The sequence below is a fragment of the Bombina bombina genome, chromosome 9 (genome assembly GCF_027579735.1).
Source record: "Bombina bombina isolate aBomBom1 chromosome 9, aBomBom1.pri, whole genome shotgun sequence".
In the NCBI taxonomy this organism is placed as follows: domain Eukaryota; kingdom Metazoa; phylum Chordata; class Amphibia; order Anura; family Bombinatoridae; genus Bombina; species Bombina bombina.
In genome coordinates this window covers 15,472,213-15,493,623 of record NC_069507.1, presented here as the reverse complement: position 1 = coordinate 15,493,623, position 21,411 = coordinate 15,472,213, and the positions used below count along the sequence as shown (strand labels likewise).

General features: G+C 46.8%; 1 protein-coding gene across 3 annotated transcripts in view; it reads right to left on the bottom strand.

The window, feature by feature from the left end:
• PLA2G12B (phospholipase A2 group XIIB) overlaps nt 1-21,411 on the bottom strand; it is a 133,139-nt gene that overhangs the window by 31,916 nt on the left and 79,812 nt on the right. For all 3 annotated transcript variants that reach the window (XM_053691910.1, XM_053691912.1, XM_053691911.1), the window contains exon 2: nt 18,547-18,872. In XM_053691910.1, coding sequence (XP_053547885.1) covers nt 18,547-18,775 — 229 coding nt within the window. In that variant the 5' untranslated portion in view covers nt 18,776-18,872. The remainder of the gene's footprint in view (nt 1-18,546; nt 18,873-21,411) is intronic.

Here is a 21,411-nt window from a genome sequence, read left to right as displayed (position 1 = left end):
ATTTTGTTTGATCTTCATCTTATTTGATCTATCCTGAGGAAGGGCATGACCTTTCCTTCCAGTGATATCTGAAATAATCTCTTTCAGTTCAGGCCCAAATAGGGTCTTTCCATTGAAAGGGATGTTCAAAAGTTTAGATTTTGATGACACATCAGCAGACCAGGACTTAAGCCATAACGCCCTGCGTGCTAAAATGGCAAAACCTGAATTCTTTGCCGCTAAGTTAGCCAGTTGAAAAGCGGCATCTGTAATAAAAGAATTAGCCAACTTAAGGGCCTTGATTCTGTCCATAATCTCCTCTAATGGAGTCTCCATCTGAAGAGCCTCTTCTAGAGCCTCAAACCAGAAAGCAGCTGCAGTAGTTATAGGAACAATGCACGCAATAGGTTGAAGAGAAAAACCCTGATGAACAAAAAATTTCTTCAGGAGACCCTCTAATTTTTTATCCATAGGATCTTTGAAAGCACAACTGTCTTTGATAGGTATAGTTGTATGCTTAGACAGAGTAGAAATAGCTCCCTCCACCTTAGGGACTGTCTGCCACAAGTCCCGCATGGTGTCAGATATGGGAAACATTTTCTTAAAAACAGGAGGAGGAGAGAACGGAATACCTGGTCTATCCCACTCCTAAGTAATAATATTCACAATCCTCTTAGGAACTGGAAAAACATCAGTGTAAACAGGAACCTCTAAGTATTTATCCATTTTACACAATTTCTCTGGAACCACTATAGGGTCACAATCATCTAGAGTCGCTAATACCTCCCTGAGCAATAAGCGGAGGTGTTCAAGCTTAAATTTAAAGGCCGTCATATCAGAATCTTGTCTGAGGAAGCGTCTTCCCTCAGATAACAAATCCCTCACCCCTACTTCAGAGCATTGTGAGGGCATATCAGTAAACCAGGCAGTTTAGATAAAACCTCTGTGAGGGTTGTATTCATAACTGTGGCCATGTCTTGTAAAGTAAAAGAATTTGACGCACTAGAGGTACTTGGCGTCACTTGTGCGGGCGTTACTGGTTGTGACACTTGGGGAGAGCCATCATTTACTTCTGACTGAGAATCTATTGCTCTATTTTTAAGTGCTAATATATGTTGTTTATAGTTTATAGACATATCAGTACAATTGGACACATTCTAAGAGGGGGTTCCACAATGGCTTCCAAACATATTAAACAAGGATTTTCCTTGGTGTCAGACATGTTAAACTTCTTTAACAACCCTCAAACACAGCAGAAACGACAGGAGAAGCAGTGATATGTCTCAGAGGAAAGGAAACTACGCAACTGAGGTGCGAAAATAGGCCCCTCCCACTCAATGTTTTGAGGTCTATCAGAGAAACACCAGAGTGCCTCTAAATTAACCATGTGAGTTACAAAACTCAAAACCAAGCCACAATAACCCCTTTAGTCCCTTCAGAAAACTTTACAAATGCATCAGAAAACAAAACTTTTTTTTCTAACAGTGTCACCAGTAACTAATGAGCCCTTCAAGCAAGCTGAAATTCCTATTAAAGTAACTGAATACAGCTTACCCTTCCCTCATGGGGATATTGCCAGCCTTTTCTAGAATTAACACAGTCTGTCTAGATAAAAATAGACTGAACATACCTCATATGCAGTTTAGCCTGCAAACTGTTCTCCCAACTGAAGTTTTCCAATACTCTTCAGGCCTTGTGAGAACAGCAGTGGATCTTAGTTATAAAGTGCTAAGATCATCATCCTCCTTGCAGAAATCTTCATCCCTTTTCTGCCAGAGAGTAAATAGTACACACCGATAGCATTTAAAATAATAAACTTTTGCTTGAGAAGTAAAAATCTAACATCTTAGTCACCACATAGCTCTTTGCCCTTCCTAGCAGTTAAGCAGGCAGAGAGAATGACTGGGGGTGGAGCTAAGGGGGGAGCTATATAGACAGCTCTGCTGTGGGTGCTCTCTCTGCCACTTCCTGTAGGGAAGGAGAATATCCCACAAGTAAGGATGAATCCGTGGACTCGATACATCTTACAAGAGAAAAGAGCCTCAATCACAAAAACTGACCAGGTCACTAAAAGGTATATTATGTATATATGTGTTTAAAACTGTTATGACATTAAATGAAGGGAAATCTGTCATATCTGGTATCAAATTGATTCTCCCAATGAAACTAGGAGATTCCTGATAGGTATATATGGAAGTGGAGTTACCTAGCAGAAATTATAATGGATTGTATAATTTCAGGCAAGAAATTAGTCTATTGAAGGTCATAAAGACAGGGGGGTTTCTTAGCCCACCCAGGAGGGCGTGGTCAGGCAACCTGATCTATGGGAAATAGGTATAAGAATCTTATGTCTTAACAATAAGAGGGTCATTCTTACAAGGGGAGCTGTTCTACAGAAGTAAAGAGCCATCATTTTCATGCCAGCCCCTGGCACAGATCTTGAAACTAGGAAAGTATTCAATTCTGTTTTGTCTCCTTTTTATTTAAAAAAAACTGTTTGCGTGTGTAATTTTATTTGTAGCAACTTTTTATTAATAATGCATTGTGCATAATATTTTTGGCATAATAAATAATTCCTTTATTAAGTTTGGCCTTTGTCTAATAATTGAACCACGTTACTGAAAGAGACTGGAATATTAGAACTGTATAATTTAGGTTATTTTCTGCTAAATTGTAGTTAGAGAGTTAATGTGTAAAGTCTGGGTTTTTTCTTAGGATTTTCCCTTTAATACATTTTAAGTGGTAGCAGTATTGGAGCTATAGGATTGTTGGTTTAGTGTGGTTGGCATTAAAAGGGAGTTTTGGGCATTTCTCTTACGTCTAGTACAGACTAGGGAGTGTGGTTAACCCTTGCACCCACTAAACTGAATCACAAGCTTGCATGGTGTGACTAGATTGTGACCTATTGGTGACAGTAAAAGGGGGCTGATAACCCTTTCTGTGCCAAATAAGTGACTGGAGCAGGGTTGGATAACCTTGGTTCGTCACAGTGATGTTTCATTGTAAGTGACTAGTCCTAAAGCCTGTGTACATGGTCCATTTTTTGCAGTACAGCGGTCCCACCCCTTGCTCTTTCTCTCTGTCCCCCTCTCTTTTGTGCTCTCTCCCTCTGTCCCCCTCTCTTTTGTGCTCTCTCTCTCTGTCCCCCTCTCTTTTGTGTTCTCTCTCTCTGTCCCCCTCTCTTTTGTGCTCTCCCTCCCCCTCTCTTGTGTGCTCTTCCTCCCCACTCTCTTTTGTGCTCTCTCTCCCCGTCTTTTGTGCTCTCTCTTCCCCCTCTTGTGTGCTCTCTTTCTCCCCCCTCTCTCTTTTGTGCTCTCTCTCCCCCTCTCTCTTTTATGCTCTCTCTCCCCCTCTCTCTTTTGTGCTCTATCTCCCCCCTCTCTCTTTTGTGCTCTCTCTCCCCCTCTCTCTTTTGTGCTCTCTCTCCCCCCTCGCTCCCCCTCTCTCTTTTGTGCTCTCTCTCCCCCTCTCTCTTTTGTGCTCTCTCTCCCTCCCTCCCTCTCTCTTTTGTGCTCTCTCTCCCCCTCTCTCTTTTGTGCTCTCTCTCCCCCCTCACTCCCCCCTCTCTCTTTTGTGCTCTCTCTCCCCCCTCTTTTGTGCTCTCTCCCCCCTCACTCTATTGTGCTCTCTCTCCCCCTCTCTCTTTTGTGCTCTCTCTCCCCACTCTTTTGTGCTCTCTCCCCCCTCACTCTATTGTGCTCTCTCTCCCCCCTCTCTCTTTTGTGCTCTCTCCCCCCTCTCTCTTTTATGCTCTCTCTCCCCCTCTCTCTTTTGTGCTCTCTCTCCCCCTCTCTCTTTTGTGCTCTCTCTCCCCCTCTCTCTTTTGTGCTCTCTCTCCCCTCTCTCTTTTGTGCTCTCTCTCCCGCTCTCTCTTTTGTGCTCTCTCTCCCCCTCTCTCTTTTGTGCTCTCTCTCCCCCCCTCTCTCTTTTGTGCTCTCTCTCCCCCCTCTCTCTTTTGTGCTCTCTCTCCCCCCTCTCTCTTTTGTGCTCTCTCTCCCCCCTCTCTCTTTTGTGTTCTCTCTCCCCCCTCTCTCTTTTGTGCGCTCTCTCCCCCCTCTCTCTTTTGTGCTCTCTCTCCCCCTCTCTCTTTTGTGCTCTCTCTCCCCCCTCTCTCTTTTGTGCTCTCTCTCCCCCTCTCTCTTTTGTGCTCTCTCTCCACCCCTCTCTCTTTTGTGCTCTCTCTCCACCCCTCTCTCTTTGTGCTCTCTCTCCACCCCTCTCTCTTTTGTGCTCTCTCTCCACCCCTCTCTCTTTTGTGCTCTCTCTCCACCCCTCTCTCTTTTGTGCTCTCTCTCCCCCCTCTATCTTTTGTGCTCTCTCTCCCCCTCTCTCTTTTGTGCTCTCTCTCCCCCTCTCTCTTTTGTGCTCTCTCTCCCCTCTCTCTTTTGTGCTCTCTCTCCCCCCTCTATCTTTTGTGCTCTCTCTCTCCTCTCTCTTTTGTGCTCTCTCTCTCCTCTCTCTTTTGTGCTCTATCTCCCCCTCTCTCTTTTGTGCTCTCTTTACCCCCTCTCTCTTTTGTGCTCTCTCTCCCCCCTCGCTCCCCCCTCTCTCTTTTGTGCTCTCTCTCCCCCCTCTCTCATTTGTGCTCTCTCTTTCCTTCTCTCTCTCCCCTCCTCTATTGTGTGCTCTCCCTCCCCCTCTCTTGTGTGCTCTCCCTCCCCTCTCTCTTGTGTGCTCTCTCTCCCCCCTCTCTTTTGTGCTCTCTCTCCCCCTCTCTCTTTTGTTCTCTCTCTCCTCCTCTCTCTTTTGTGCTCTCTCTCCCCCCTCTCTCGTTTCTGCTCTCTCTCCACCCTCTCTCTCCCCCTCTCTCTTTTGTGCTCTCTCTCCCCCCTCGCTCCCCCCTCTCTTTTGTGCTCTCTCTCCCCCCTCTCTCTTTGTGCTCTCTCTCCCCCTCTCTCTTTTGTGCTCTCTCTCCCCCCCTCTCTCTTTTGTGCTTTCTCTCCCCCCCTCTCTCTTTTGTGCTCTCTCTCCCCCCTCTCTCTTTTGTGCTCTCTCTCCACCCTCTCTATTTTGTGCTCTCTCTCCACCCCTCTCTCTTTTGTGCTCTCTCTCCCCCCTCGCTCCCCCCTCTCTTTTGTGCTCTCTCTCCCCCTCTCTCTTTTGTGCTCTCTCTCCCCCTCTCTCTTTTGTGCTCTCTCTCCCCCTATCTCTTTTGTGCTCTCTCTCCACCCCTCTCTCTTTTGTGCTCTCTCTCCCCCCTCTCTCTTTTGTGCTCTCTCTCCCCCCCCTCTCTCTTTTGTGCTCTCTCTCCCCCTCTCTCTTTTGTGCTCTCTCTCCACCCTCTCTATTTTGTGCTCTCTCTCCACCCCTCTCTCTTTTGTGCTCTCTCTCCCCCCTCGCTCCCCCCTCTCTTTTGTGCTCTCTCTCCCCCCTCTCTCTTTTGTGCTATCTCTCCCCCTCTCTCTTTTGTGCTCTCTCTCCCCCTCTCTCTTTTGTGCTCTCTCTCCCCCCTCTCTCGTTTCTGCTCTCTCTCCACCCTCTCTCTTTTGTGCTCTTTCTACCCCCTCTCTCTTTTGTGCTCTCTCTCCCCCCTCTCTTTTGTGCTCTCTCTCCCCCCTCTCTCTTTGTGCTCTCTCTCCCCCTCTCTCTTTTGTGCTCTCTCCCCCCCTCTCTCTTTTGTGCTCTCTCTCCACCCCTCTCTCTTTTGTGCTCTCCCTCCCCCCTCGCTCCCCCCTCTCTTTTGTGCTCTCTCTCCCCCCTCTCTCTTTTGTGCTCCCTCTCCCCCTCTCTCTTTTGTGCTCTCTCTCCCCCTCTCTCTTTTGTGCTCTCTCTCCCCTTCTCTTTTGTGCTCTCTCTCCCCCTCTCTCTTTTGTGCTCTCTCTCCCCTCTCTCCTTTGTGCTCTCTCTCCCCCCTCGCTCCCCCCTCTCTCTTTTGTGCTCTCTCTCCCCCTCTCTCTTTTGTGCTCTCTCCCCCCCCTCTCTCCTTTGTGCTCTCTCTCCCCCTCGTTCCCCCCTCTCTCTTTTGTGCTCTCTCTCCCCCTCTCTCTTTTGTGCTCTCTCTCCCCCTCTCTCTTTTGTGCTCTCTCTCCTCCTCTCTCCCCTCACTCCTTTGTGCTCTCTCTCCCCCTCGCTCCCCCCTCTCTCTTTTGTGCTCTCCCTCCCCACTCTCTTTTGTGCTCTCTCTCCCCCCTCTTTTGTGCTCTTTCTTCCCCCTCTTTTGTTCTCTCTTTCTCCCCCTCTCTATTTTGTGCTCTTTCTCCCCCTCTCTCTTTTATGCTGTCTCTCCCCCTCTCTCTTTTGTGCTCTCTCTTTTATGCTGTCTCTCCCCCTCTCTCTTTTGTGCTTTCGCTCCCCCCTCTCTCTTTTGTGCTGTCTCTCCCCCTCTCTCTTTTGTGCTCTCTCTCCCCCTCTCTCTTTTGTGCTATCTCTCCACCCCTTTCTCTTTTGTGCTCTCTTCCCCTCTCTCTTTTGTGCTCTCTCTCCCCCTCTCTCTTTTGTGCTCTCTCTCCCCCTCTCTCTTTTGTGCTCTCCCTCCCCCTCTCTCTTTTGTGCTCTCTCTCCCCCTCTCTCTTTTGTGCTCTCTCTCCCCCTCTCTCTTTTGTGCTCTCTCTCCCCCCTCTCTCTTTTGTGCTCTCTCTCTACCCTTTCTCGTTTCTGCTCTCTCTCCCCCTCTCTCTTTTGTGCTCTCTCCCCCTCTCTTTTGTGCTCTCTCTCCCCCCCTCTCTCTTTTGTGCTCTCTCTCCCCCCTCTCTCTTTTGTGCTCTCTCTCCCCCCTCTCTCTTTTGTGCTCTCTCTCCCCCTCTCTCTTTTGTGCTCTATCTCCCCCCTCTCACTTTTGTGCTCTCTCTCCCCCTCTCTCTTTTGTGCTATCTCCACCCCTCTCTCTTTTGTGCTCTCTCTCCCCCCTCTATATTTTGTGCTCTCTCTCCCCCCTCTCTCTTTTGTGCTCTCTCTCCCCCCTCTCTTTTGCTCTGTCTCTCCCCTCTTTTACGCACTCTCTCTACAGACCAGGCCCCGTCACGACCGCTCCGCCCATCCAGCCACACCCCCACCGTACACGCCACTCCTTGGCCCCGCCCACTTAATCAGGCCCTGCCTCCAAACAGCAGATCAGATTAGTTTGTGTAAGGCAAAGTGTGTTTGTCCTCTCAATTTCTCTATTGCGCATGATAGCTTCGGAAAAACACACTTGGCCTTTTATATTATAGGACACTACCCCCCTGAAGATCTCCCTACCTTGAGTCGTCTTCACCCAGCTGGGCCGAAGTCTTCATCCGACGGGGCAGAAGAGGACATCCAGACCGGCTGAAGTCTTCATCCTATCCAGGCAGAAGAGGACATCAGGACCGGCAGACATCTTCATCCAAGCAGCATCTTCTATCTTCATCCATCCGACGAGGAGCGGCTCCATCTTCAAGACCTTCGGCGTGGAACATCCTTATTCCCCGACGACTAACCGACGAATGAAGGTTCCTTTAAGTGACGTCATCCAAGATGGCGTCCCTCGAATTCCGATTGGCTGATAGGATTCTATCAGCCAATCGGAATTAAGGTAGGAAAAATCTGATTGGCTGATTGAATCAGCCAATCAGATTCAAGTTCAATCCGATTGGCTGATCCAATCAGCCAATCAGATTGAGCTCGTATTCTATTGGATGATCGGAACAGCCAATAGAATGCAAGCTCAATCCTATCAGCCAATCGGAATTAGAGGGACACCATCTTGGATGACGTCACTTAAAGGAACCTTCATTCGTCGGGGAAGAAGGATGTTCTGCGCCGGAGGTCTTGAAGATGGAGCCGCTCCTCGTCGGATGGATGAAGATAGAAGATGCCGCTTGGATGAAGATGTCTGCCGGTCCGGATGTCCTCTTCTGCCCGGATAGGATGAAGACTTCTGCCGGTCTGGATGTCCTCTTCTGCCCCATCGGATGGAGACTTCGGCCCGGCTGGGTGAAGACGACTCAAGGTAGGGAGATCTTCAGGGGGTTAGTGTTATGTTTATTTAAGGGGCATTTGGGTTAGAGTAGGGGTATGTGGGTTGTGGGTTTTAATGTTGAGGGGGTTGTATTTTTTTTTACAGGCAAAAGAGCTGATTACTTTGGAGCATGCCCCGCAAAAAGCCCTTTTAAGGGCTGGTAAAAGAGCTGGTTACTTTTTAATTTAGAATAGGGTAGGGACCTTTATTATTTTGGGGGGCTTTTTTATTTTATAAGGGGGCTTAGAGTAGGTGTAATTAGCCTAATATTCTTGTAATCTTTTTTATTTTTTTGTAATTTAGTTTAGTTTATTTAATTGTATGTAATTGTAGGTAATTTATTTAATTAATTAATTTATTGATAGTGTAGTGTTAGGTTTAATTGTAACTTAGGTTAGGATTTATTTTACAGGTAATTTTGCAATTATTTTAACTAGGTAGCTATTAAATAGTAAATAACTATTTAATAGCTATTGTACCTAGTTAAAATAAATACAAAGTTGCCTATAAAATAAATATAAACCCTAAAATAGCTACAATATAATTATTTGTTATACTGTAGCTATATTAGGGTTTATTTTACAGGTAAGTATTTCGTTTTAAATAGGAATACTTTCGTTAATAAGATTTAATTTATTTCGTTAGATTAAAATTATATTTAATTTAGGGGGGTGTTAGGGTTAGGGTTAGACTTAGCTTTAGGGGTTAATACATTTATTAGAGTAGCGGCGAGGTCCGGTCGGCAGATTAGGGGTTAATACTTGAAGTTAGGTGGCGGCGACATTGGGGGGGGCAGATTAGGGGTTAATTCTATTTATTATAGGGTTTGCGGGGCGGGAGTGCGGAGGTTTAGGGGTTAATAACTTTATTAGAGTAGCGGCGAGGTCCGGTCGCAGATTAGGAGTTAATAAGTGTAGGTAAGATAGCGGCGACGTTGGGGGGGCAGATTAGGGGTTAATAAATATAATATAGGGGTCAGCGATGTTGGGGGCAGCAGATTAGGGGTTCATAGAGATAATGTAGGTTGCAGCGGTGTCCGGAGCGGCAGATTAGGGGTTAATTGTGTAATGCAGGAGTCAGCGATAGGGGGGGCAGCAGATTAGTGGTTAATAAGTGTAAGGTTAGGGGTGTTTAGACTCGGGGTACATGTTAGGGTGTTAGGTGCAGACTTAGAAAGTGTTTCCCCATAGGAAACAATGGGGCTGCGTTGGGAGCTTAACGCTGCTTTTTTGCAGGTGTTAGTTTTTTTTCATCCCAAACTGCCCCATTGTTTCCTAAGGGGGAATCGTGCACAAGCACATTTTGCCAGCTTACCGCTACCGTAAGCAACGCTGGTATTGAGGGTTGAAGTGGCGGTAAATTAGGCTCAACGCACCCTTTTCTGAGCCTAACGCAGCCCCTCAGACAACTCTAAATACCAGCGTTGTCTTAAGGGTGCGTTGGGAAAAAAAGCTGCGTTAGCTACGCGGGTCTTTACCGACAAAACTCTAAATCTAGCGGTTTGTGAGTAAAATAGTCACTTTATTAGAAGAAACTGGCAGCCTTCTCTCTCTGACCAAAATCATTGGAGTTGTATTAAATGTCTGTTCCTCTCTTGAATAAAACTCATTTGTTTTTGCATGCTGAGGAGTAAAATCACCATCACAGCTGTGGCAGTCGTCCTTATCAACCCCAGTAAACTATAAACCTTCAGAAATGAGTTGTGCACAACCCTGCATTTCCTTTTACTCCATGTATTAATATAAATGGTTTTGCTGAAACGTTAACATGGTTTAATGCCAAAAGGAAAATTCTGTACATCTGTATGTATAATAAAACTTTATTTTAGTTTATCCCCCTTTCATAGAAACCAAAGCCTTTAGCTAATTTGTTGTCTCCTCTATTAACCCATAAGTAAGGCACATGATTTGCTTTATTAACAAAAAGGTGCAGCACCTGCCATTTTCTGTTTTACAAATAATAAACGTTATGATTAAATAAAACAAAAAACACAATCAGTTAAAATAGTAAATAAATAGTAAATCATGTCCCAAAAGTAATTGTTGAAATACTATTAGTTACATAATAGAGGCACATGGATTTTTTTTTTAAGGTACGATGGAGAGAGATGGCTTACAAAGATGGCACATGGTATTTTATAAATGCTGTCAGTACACTCTGATTCCCCCTACCACAATTTCCTGCCACTCAGAAATCAAAAGCATAAATAAGTATTGTGTTCAGTATAATTATATAACATTGTTTATAAAGGCTTATAACACAAATGTTATAAACAACAAATACACTCTGAGCATAAAGGGTTAAATGATTGGTCAATTCCAAGACTTACACTTACACACAGTACAGATTCTGTGGCACATGAGGGTTACACACAGTGCAAATTCTGTGGCACACAAGGGTTACACACAGTGCAAATTCTGTGCCACACAAGGGTTACACACAGTGCAAATTCTATGCCACACAAGGGGTTACACACAGTGCAAATTCTGTGGCACATGAGGGGTTACACAGAGTGCATATTCTGTGGTACTTAAGGGGCTTCACTGAGTGCAGATTCTGTGGTACATAAGGGGTTACACACAGTGCAGATTCTGTGGTACACAAGGGGTTACACACAGTGCAGATTCTGTGGTACATAAGGGGTTACACGGAGTGCAGATTCTGTGGTACATAAGGGGTTACACACAGTGCAGATTCTGTGGTACATAAGGGGTTACACACAGTGCAGATTCTGTGGTACATAAGGGGTTACACACAGTGCAGATTCTGTGGTACATTACACGGAGTGCAGATTCTGTGGTACATTACATGAAGTGCAGATTCTGTGGTACATTACACAGAGTGCAGATTCTGTGGTACATTACACGGAGTGCAGATTCTGTGGTACATTACACAGAGTGCAGATTCTGTGGTACATAAAGGGTTACAAACAGTGCAGCTTCTGTGGTACATGAAGGGTTACACGGAGTGCAGATTCTGTGGTACATAAAGGGTTACACGGAGTGCAGATTCTGTGGTACATAAAGGGTTACACGAAGTGCAGATTCTGTGGTACATAAAGGGTTACACGAAGTGCAGATTCTGTGGTACATAAGGGGTTACACGGAGTGCAGATTCTGTGGCACATAAGGGGTTACACGGAGTGCAGATTATGTGGTACATAAGGGGTTACACAGAGTGCAGATTCTGTGGTACATAAGGGGTTACACAGAGTGCAGATTCTGTGGTACATAAGGGGTTACACAGAGTGCAGATTCTGTGGTACATAAGGGGTTACACGGAGCGCAGATTCTTTGGTACATAAGGGGTTACACGGAGCGCAGATTCTGTGGTACATAAGGGGTTATACGGAGTGCAGATTCTGTGGTACATAAGGGGTTACACAGAGTGCAGATTCTGTGGTACATAAGGGGTTACACACAGTGCAGATTCTGTGGTACATAAAGAGTTACACACAGTGCAGATTCTGTGGTACATAAGGGGTTACACGGAGTGCAGATTCTGTGGTACATAAGGGGTTATACAGAGTTCAGATTCTGTGGTACATAAGGGGTTACACAGAGTGCAGATTCTGTGGTACATAAGGGGTTGCACGGAGTGCAGTTTCTGTGGTACATAAGGGGTTACACAGAGTGCAGATTCTGTGGTACATAAGGGGTTACAAACAGTGCATATTCTGTGGTACTTAAGGGGCTTCACTGAGAGCAGATTCTGTGGTACATAAGGGGTTACACACAGTGCAGATTCTGTGGTACATAAGGGGTTACACACAGTGCAGATTCTGTGGTACATAAGGGGTTACACACAGTGCAGATTCTGTGGTACATAAGGGGTTACACACAGTGCAGATTCTGTGGTACATAAGGGGTTACACACAGTGCAGATTCTGTGGTACATAAGGGGTTACACACAGTGCAGATTCTGTGGTACATTACACGGAGTGCAGATTCTGTGGTACATTACACTGAGTACAGATTCTGTGGTACATAAAGGGTTACACGGAGTGCAGATTCTGTGGTACATAAGGGGTTACACAGAGTGCAGATTCTGTGGTACATATGGGGTTACACGGAGTGCAGATTCTGTGGTACATGAGGGGTTACACACAGTGCAGATTCTGTGGTACATAAGGGGTTACAAAGAGTGCAGATTCTGTGGTACATAAAGGGTTACAATGAGTGAAGATTTTGTGGTACATAAGGGGTTGCACGGAGTGCAGATTCTGTGGTACATGAGGGGTTACACGGAGTGCAGATTCTGTGGTACATAAAGGGTTACACGGAGTGCAGATTCTGTGGTACATAAGGGGTTAAACAGAGTGCAGATTTTGTGGTACATAAGGGGTTACACAGAGTGCAGATTTTGTGGTACATAAGGGGTTACACAGAGTGCAGATTCTGTGGTACATAAGGGGTTACACGGAGTGCAGCTTCTGTGGTACATAAAGGGTTACAAACAGTGCAGCTTCTGTGGTACATAAGGGGTTACACACAGTGCAGATTCTGTGGTACATAAGGGGTTACACAGAGTGCAGATTCTGTGGTACATAAGGGGTTACACGGAGTGCACATTCTGTGGTACATAAAGGGTTACACAGAGTGCAGATTCTGTGGTACATAAGGGGTTATACGGAGTGCAAATTCTGTGGTACATAAGGGGTTACACGGAGTGCAGATTCTGTGGTACATAAGGGGTTACACAGAGTGCAGATTCTGTGGTACATAAGGGGTTACACGGAGTGCAGATTTTGTGGTACATAAGGGGTTACACGGAGTGCAGATTCTGTGGTACATAAGGGGTTACACAGAGTGCAGATTCTGTGGTACATAAGGGGTTACACAAAGTGCAGATTCTGTGGTACATAAGGGGTTACACAAAGTGCAGATTCTGTGGTACATAAAGGGTTACACAGAGTGCAGATTCTGTGGTACATAAGGGGTTACAAACAGTGCATATTCTGTGGTACTTAAGGGGCTTCACTTAGTGCAGATTCTGTGGTACATAAGGGGTTACACACAGTGCAGATTCTGTGGTACATAAGGGGTTACACACAGTGCAGATTCTGTGGTACATAAGGGGTTACACACAGTGCAGATTCTGTGGTACATAAGGGGTTACACACAGTGCAGATTCTGTGGTACATAAGGGATTACACACAGTGCAGATTCAGTGGTACATTACACGGAGTGCAGATTCTGTGGTACATAAAGGGTTACAAACAGTGCAGCTTCTATGGTACATAAAGGGTTACATGGAGTGCAGATTCTGTGGTACATAAAGGGTTACATGGAGTGCAGATTCTGTGGTACATAAAGGGTTACAAACAGTACAGCTTCTATGGTACATAAAGGGTTACACGGAGTGCAGATTATGTGGTACATAAGGGGTTACACGGAGTGCAGATTCTGTGGTACATAAAGGGTTACACGGAGTGCAGATTCTGTGGTACATAAGGGGTTACACACAGTGCAGATTCTGTGGTACATAAAGAGTTACACAGAGTGCAGATTCTGTGGTACATAAGGGGTTACACGGAGTGCAGATTCTGTGGTACATAAGGGGTTATACAGAGTGCAGATTCTGTGGTACATAAGGGGTTACACGGAGTGCAGATTCTGTGGTACATTACACTGAGTACAGATTCTGTGGTACATAAGGGGTTACACAGAGTGCAGATTCTGTGGTACATAAAGGGTTACACGGAGTGCAGATTCTGTGGTACATAAAGGGTTACACTGAGTGAAGACTCTGTGGTACATGAGGGGTTACACACAGTGCAGATTCTGTGGTACATAAGGGGTTACACAGAGTGCAGATTCTGTGGTACATAAAGGGTTACACTGAGTGAAGATTTTGTGGTACATAAGGGGTTGCACGGAGTGCAGATTCTGTGGTACATAAAGGGTTACACGGAGTGCAGATTCTGTGGTACATAAGGGGTTACACGGAGTGCAGATTCTGTGGTACATAAAAGGTTACACGGAGTGCAGATTCTGTGGTACATAAGAGGTTACACAGAGTGCAGATTTTGTGGTACATAAGGGGTTACACAGAGTGCAGATTTTGTGGTACATAAGGGGTTACACAGAGTGCAGATTCTGTGGTACATAAGGGGTTACATGGAGTGCAGCTTCTGTGGTACATAAAGGGATACAAACAGTGCAGCTTCTGTGGTACATAAGGGGTTACACACAGTGCAGATTCTGTGGTACATAAGGGGTTACACACAGTGCAGATTCTGTGGTACATAAGGGGTTACACGGAGTGCAGATTCTGTGGTACATAAAGGGTTACACGGAGTGCAGATTCTGTGGTACATAAGGGGTTATACGGAGTGCAGAATCTGTGGTACATAAGGAGTTATACGGAGTGCAGATTCTGTGGTACATAAGGGGTTACACGGAGTGCAGATTCTGTGGTACATAAAGGGTTACACAGAGTGCATATTCTGTGGTACATAAGGGGTTACACGGAGTGCAGATTCTGTGGTACATAAAGGGTTACACAGAGTGCAGATTCTGTGGTACATAAAGGGTTACACAGAGTGCAGATTCTGTGGTACATAAGGGGTTACACAGAGTGCAGATTCTGTGGTACATAAAGGGTTACACAGAGTGCAGATTCTGTGGTACATAAAGGGTTACACAGAGTGCAGATTCTGTGGTACATAAGGGGTTACACGGAGTGCAGATTTTGTGGTACATAAAGGGTTTACACGGAGTGCAGATTCTGTGGTACATAAAGGGTTACACGGAGTGCAGATTCTGTGGTACATAAAGGGTTACACGGAGTGCAGATTCTGTGGTACATAAAGGGTTACACAGAGTGCAGATTTTGTGGTACATAAAGGGTTACACAGAGTGCAGATTCTGTGGTACATAAAGGGTTACACACAGTGCAGATTCTGTGGTACATAAGGGGTTACACGGAGTGCAGATTTTGTGGTACATAAAGGGTTACACGGAGTGCAGATTCTGTGGTACATAAAGGGTTACACGGAGTGCAGATTCTGTGGTACATAAAGGGTTACACGGACTGCAGATTCTGTGGTACATAAAGGGTTACACAGAGTGCAGATTCTGTGGTACATAAGGGGTTACACGGAGTGCAGATTTTGTGGTACATAAAGGGTTACACGGAGTGCAGATTCTGTGGTACATAAAGGGTTACACGGAGTGCAGATTCTGTGGTACATAAAGGGTTACACGGAGTGCAGATTCTGTGGTCAGGTTAAGGAATGAGATCTGTGACTTTTGACCTCAAGATTTCTCCTTTATCTGATCACAGTTCAGGATTTTGCAATACGGAGAATCAGGTGCTCAATTGACTCGTTTGTACTTCACCCTTAGTCACAACTTACACGGAGCAAAGAAGTTTCACTAATCTTGTATATACAAAACATCATTTAACCATCAGGGAACAGACATAAAGTGCTGTAGAACGGTCACAGCTAATGCTGTTTTATTGCTTCTGTAAAACTGTAAATACCAGACATGTGAGTGAGAATTATCCAGGCACAGTGCAGGTGATTTGTCCTCATGAGCTTGCGCGGAACCTGTGAAGGTCTCATTATTATTATCAGTTATTTGTAGAGCGACAACAGGTTCCGCAGCGCTATAGACATGGGTCTAATATGCAGGTGACAGTTATGGGAGACAAAGGGATAGAGGGTCCTCTTGTAAACCAGCTCACATGAAGGTTATGTACAAAGCAGCTACATGGGCTACATGCTAAGGGGGTTCAGGGGGAGAGGAACTAAGATAGGAAAATGTTAGTGTATATTATATACATCCCTGAAGGAGCGCTTGAAGGTTTGAAAACTAGGGGCCAGTCTGGAGAAGTTCTGTAGACAGGAATGTGAGGAGGTAACGAGAGAAGGTGGTCATGAGCAGAGCGAAGGGGATGGGAGGGAGAGTATCTGAAGACGAGGTCTGAGACATAGGGAGGAGCAGTGTTATTTAATAGCGCCAGAGTTAGTGACGATAATGCTACAATATGTTGTTTTGTGCACTGTCACATACCATATGTACCCATAGGGTGACAACTGCCCATAACAAAACTACTGGACAGCTACCAGATGACAGGGCAAGGGTCACACAATGTCACCTTGTCAAAACTCTGCTCTAGACCCTGCCTGTGCCATATGGTAGAATGTGCCATGTAGAGTTTTCAAATCTGACCAGTATTTTCCCTTCTGGCTGCTAGTTATTCCCACATTAGTGATATGACCCCTTTATACCAGCGCCAATAGTGACAGTGACAAATACATTTCTAAGCTCATTCTATCAACAATCACCCCCAGTCACCCTGTCAGCCACATGACCACACATCAAGCCAGACCCCTGGCCCTTCAGCCCCCCTGTCAGCCAAATGATCACATCAGACAAGACCCCTGGCCCTGCAGCCCCTCTGTCAGCCAAATGATCACATCAGACAAGACCCCTGGCCCTGCAGCCCCTCTGTCAGCTAAATGATCACATCAGACAAGATCCCTGGCCCTGCAGCCCCTCTGTCAGCCAAATGATCACATCAGACAAGACCCCTGGCCCTGCAGCCCCTCTGTCAGCCAAATGATCACATCAGACAAGACCCCTGGCCCTGCAGCCCCTCTGTCAGCCAAATGATCACATCAGACAAGACCCCTGGCCCTGCAGCCCCTCTGTCAGCTAAATGATCACATCAGACAAGACCCCTGGCCCTGCAGCCCCTCTGTCAGCTAAATGATCACATCAGACAAGACCCCTGGCCCTGCAGCCCCTCTGTCAGCCAAATGATCACATCAGACAAGACCCCTGGCCCTGCAGCCCCTCTGTCAGCCAAATGATCACATCAGACAAGACCCCTGGCCCTGCAGCCCCTTTGTCAGCCAAATGATCACATCAGACCAGACCCTTAACCCTGCAGCACCTCTGTCAGACATATAATCACATCAGAGCAGACCCCTGGTCCTGCAACCCACCCGGCAAGCAATCGACCTACATTAGACCTTAGATCAGATCCCTAGCTCTGCAACATGAGCACATCAGACTAGACCCCTAGCCCTGCAGCCCCACTCTTAGCCACATGACCACACCAGACATTAAACTAGACCCCTAGCCCTGCAGCCCCACTGTTAGCCACATGACCACACCAGACATTACATCAGACACCTAGCCTGCAGCCCCTCTATTAGCCACATGACCACACCAGACATTACATCAGACACCTAGCCTGCAGCCCCTCTATCAGCCACATGACCACACCAGACATTAAACTAGACCCCTAGCCCTGCAGCCCCACTGTTAGCCACATGACCACACCAGACATTAAACTAGGCCCCTAGCCCTGCAGCCCCACTGTTAGCCACATGACCACACCAGACATTAAACTAGGCCCCTAGCCCTGCAGCCCCTCGGACAGCCACATGACCACACCAGACATCAGACTAGACCCCTAGCCCTGAAGGCCCCATTTTAGCCACATAACCACACCAGACATTAGAGCAGACACCTGGCCCTGCCCAATTGTCAGCAACATGACCACACCAGACATTACATCAGACCCCTAGCCCTGTAGCCCCTCTGTCAGTCACATAACCACACCAGACTTCATATCAGACCCCTGGCTTGGAGCTTCTCTCTCAGATACATACCTATATTAGATTTCATATATGACCCCTGTGGCTTCTGTCTCAAACAAATACCCAAATCAGACTTCATATCAGACCCTTGGCCCTGGGGCCCCTATTTCAGATATATAGTAACATGTTGCCTTTGTTTGCTAGGTGAGGGAGGGATCGCTGGGTAGTCAGGCACAAATGTGACAATCAGTATCCCAAACACGTAGCCCAATGCTTAAACCAGCAGACCCAGCTCCTGCAAGTTCCCAGCTATGAGAATAACATAGGAACTGGTAAAGAAAGGATTAATTGCCCCCACATGACTGGCACTGCCCCGTCTAGCTGCTGGCCTTGTGCAAGTACCTGATATATTTACTTGTGCAATGATTTAAATAAGAACATGTGTTTTAGTATAAGAACGAGGCTGAAAATATCCAGGGGTCGGAATTAAATTAGCTAAAAAAGGAATTTACCAAAGTTATTGAGTAAAGCAGTGAGCCCAGTGGTTTATTATTTTCTATATCTTTTATTTAATTAAAGGGACACTGAACCCAAATTTTTTCTTTCATGATTCAGATAGAGCATGTAATTTTAAGCAACTTTCTAATTTACTTCTATTATCAATTTTAATTTGTTCTCTTGCTATCTTTATTTGAAAAAGAAGGCATCTCGGCTAAGGAGCCAGCAAATGTTTGCTTCAGGACCATGGACAGCACTTGTTTATTGGTGCTGACCAATCAGCAAGGACAACCCAGGTTGTTCACCAAAAATGGGCCGGCATCTAAACTTACATTCTTGCTTTTCAAATAAACATACCAAGAGAATGAAGAAAATTTGATAATAGGAATAAATTAGAAAGTTGCTTAAAAATGCATGCCCTATGTGAATCACGAAAGAAAATTTTTGAGTACAGTGTCCCTTTAATTGATTTGTGTTACTGCGTTTTCAACAGGGCTCTAATCACAGATACAAAATACCAATTTGCTAGCTAAATAAAATATCAGTGAGTCTGGGAACAAAAACCCCAAAATGTGCCGGAGAACGACCTTACCGTATCGACACTTGTACTGGCAAACTCCATTTCTTCCACCCAGTAGTTCCAAAAAGGAATCAAAATAGCCATTGACAGCCTCAAAGCCGTCTCGTACTGTCCCAATGCCCCAGTCTGAAGAGTTGTCTTCCTCAGGAGCTTGGTTAGTTGAATTCTGGGGCAAATCACCTGTGGAGGTTCCCAGGCCTAGGGCCAAACACAGCATCAGTACCTTAACAAGTAGCTTCATTTTGTCTCCTCAGAAGAAGTGTCTGTTTTTCAGCCTGTGCTCTGTGTGATCACTGGGATGTGGACTTTATACACTGCAGAGGTACCAGGTGAGGTCACTGCAATCATAACAAGAAGTATAACTTGTTGTGCAAAGGTCATTTTAGTGGAGAGCTGAGCTTGACTGAAGTCATACAACTGGGGACAAACACATGGTACATACCCCAGAGACTCATACAAGAGGGCAAACACTCCTGCCAAATACCCCAGTGAATTATACAGCAGGGCAAACACACCTGGCACATACCCCAGTGACTCATGCAGCAGGTCAAACACAGCTGGCACATACCCCAGAGACTCATGCAGCAGGGCAAACACAGCTGGCACATACCCCAGAGACTCATGCAGCAGGGCAAACACAGCTGGCACATACCCCAGAGACTCATGCAGCAGGGCAAACACAGCTGGCACATACCCTAGAGACTCATGCAGCAGGGCAAACACAGCTGGCACATACCCCAGAGACTCATACAAGAGGGCAAACACACCTGGCACATACCCCAGTGACTCATACAGCAGGGCACACACTCCTGGCAAATACCCCAGAGACTCATACAAGAGGGCACACACACCTGGCACATACCCCAGTGACTCATACAGCAGGGCACACACACCTGGCAAATACCCCAGAGACTCATACAAGAGGGCACACACACCTGGCACATACCCCAGTGACTCATACAGCAGGGCACACACACCTGGCACATACCCCAGTGACTCATACAGCAGGGCAAACACACCTGGCACATACCCCAGAGACTCATACAAGAGGGCACACACACACCTGGCACATACCACAGTGACTCATACAGCAGGGCACACACACCTGGCACATACCCCAGAGACTCATACAAGAGGGCACACACACCTGGCACATACCCCAGAGACTCATACAAGAGGACACACACACCTGGCACAAACTCCAGTGACTCATACAGCAAAGCACACACACCTGGCACATACCCCAGTGACTCATACAGCAGGGCACACACACCTGGCACAGGCCCCAGTGACTCATACAGCAGGGCAAACACACCTAGCACATACCCCAGTAAATCATACAGCAGAGCACACACACCTGGCACATACCCCAGAGACTCATACAAGAGGGCAAACACTCCTGCCAAATACCCCAGTGACTCAAACAGCAGGGCACACACACCTGGCACATACCCAAGTGAATCATAAAGCAGGGCACACACACCTGGCACATACCCCAGTGACTCAAACAGCAGGGCACACACACCTGGCACATACCCCAGTGACTTATACAGCAGGGCACACACACCTGGCACATACCCCAGTGACTCATACAGCAGGGCACACACACCTGGCACATACCCCAGTGACTCATACAGAAGGGCAAACACACCTGGCACATACCCAAGTGAATCATACAGCAGGGCACACACACCTGGCACATACCCCAGTGACTCAAACAGCAGGGCACACACACCTGGCACATACCCCAGTGACTTATACAGCAGGGCACACACACCTGGCACATACCCCAGTGACTCATACAGCAGGGCAAACACACCTGGCACATACCCCAGTGACTCATACAGCAGGGCAAACACACCTGGCACATACCCCAGTGACTCATACAGCAGGGCACACACACCTGGCACATACCCCAGTAACTCATACAGCAGGGCACGCACACCTGGCACATACCCCAGTGAATCATACAGCAGGGCACACACACCTGGCACATACCCCAGTGAATAATACAGCAGGGCAAACACACCTGGCACATACCCCAGTGACTCATACAGCAGGGTACACACACGTCACATACCCCAGTTACTCATACAGCAGGGCACACACACCTGGCACATACCCCAGTGACTCATACAGCAGGGCACACACACCTGGCACATACCCCAATGAATCGTACAGCAGGGCACACACACCTGGCACTTACCCCAGTGACTCATACAGCAGAGCACACACACCTGGCACATACCCCAGTGACTCATACAGCAGGGCACACACACCTGGCACATACCCCAATGAATCGTACAGCAGGATACACACACCTGGCACTTACCCCAGTGACTCATACAGCAGGGTACACAAACATGGCACATACCCCAGTGACTCATACAGCAGGGCACACACTTGGCACATACCCCAGTGACTCATACAGCAGGGCACACACACCTGGCACATACCCCAGTGACTCATACAGCAGGGCACACACACCTGGCACATACCCCAGTGACTCATACAGCCAGGCACACACCCTGGCACATACCCCAGTGACTCATACAGCCGGGCACACACACCTGGCACATACCCCAGTGAATCATACAGCAGGGCAAACACACCTGGCACATACCCCAGTGACTCATACAGCAGGGTACGCAAACATGGCACATACCCCAGTGACTCATACAGCAGAGCACACACACCTGGCACATACCCCAGTGAATCATACAGCAGGGCACACACACCTGGCACATACCCCAGTGACTCAAACAGCAGGACACACACACCTGGCACATACCCCAGTGACTCAAACAGCAGGGCGCACACACCTGGCACATACCCCAGTGACTCACACACCTGTTGAATACCCCAGTGACTCGTACA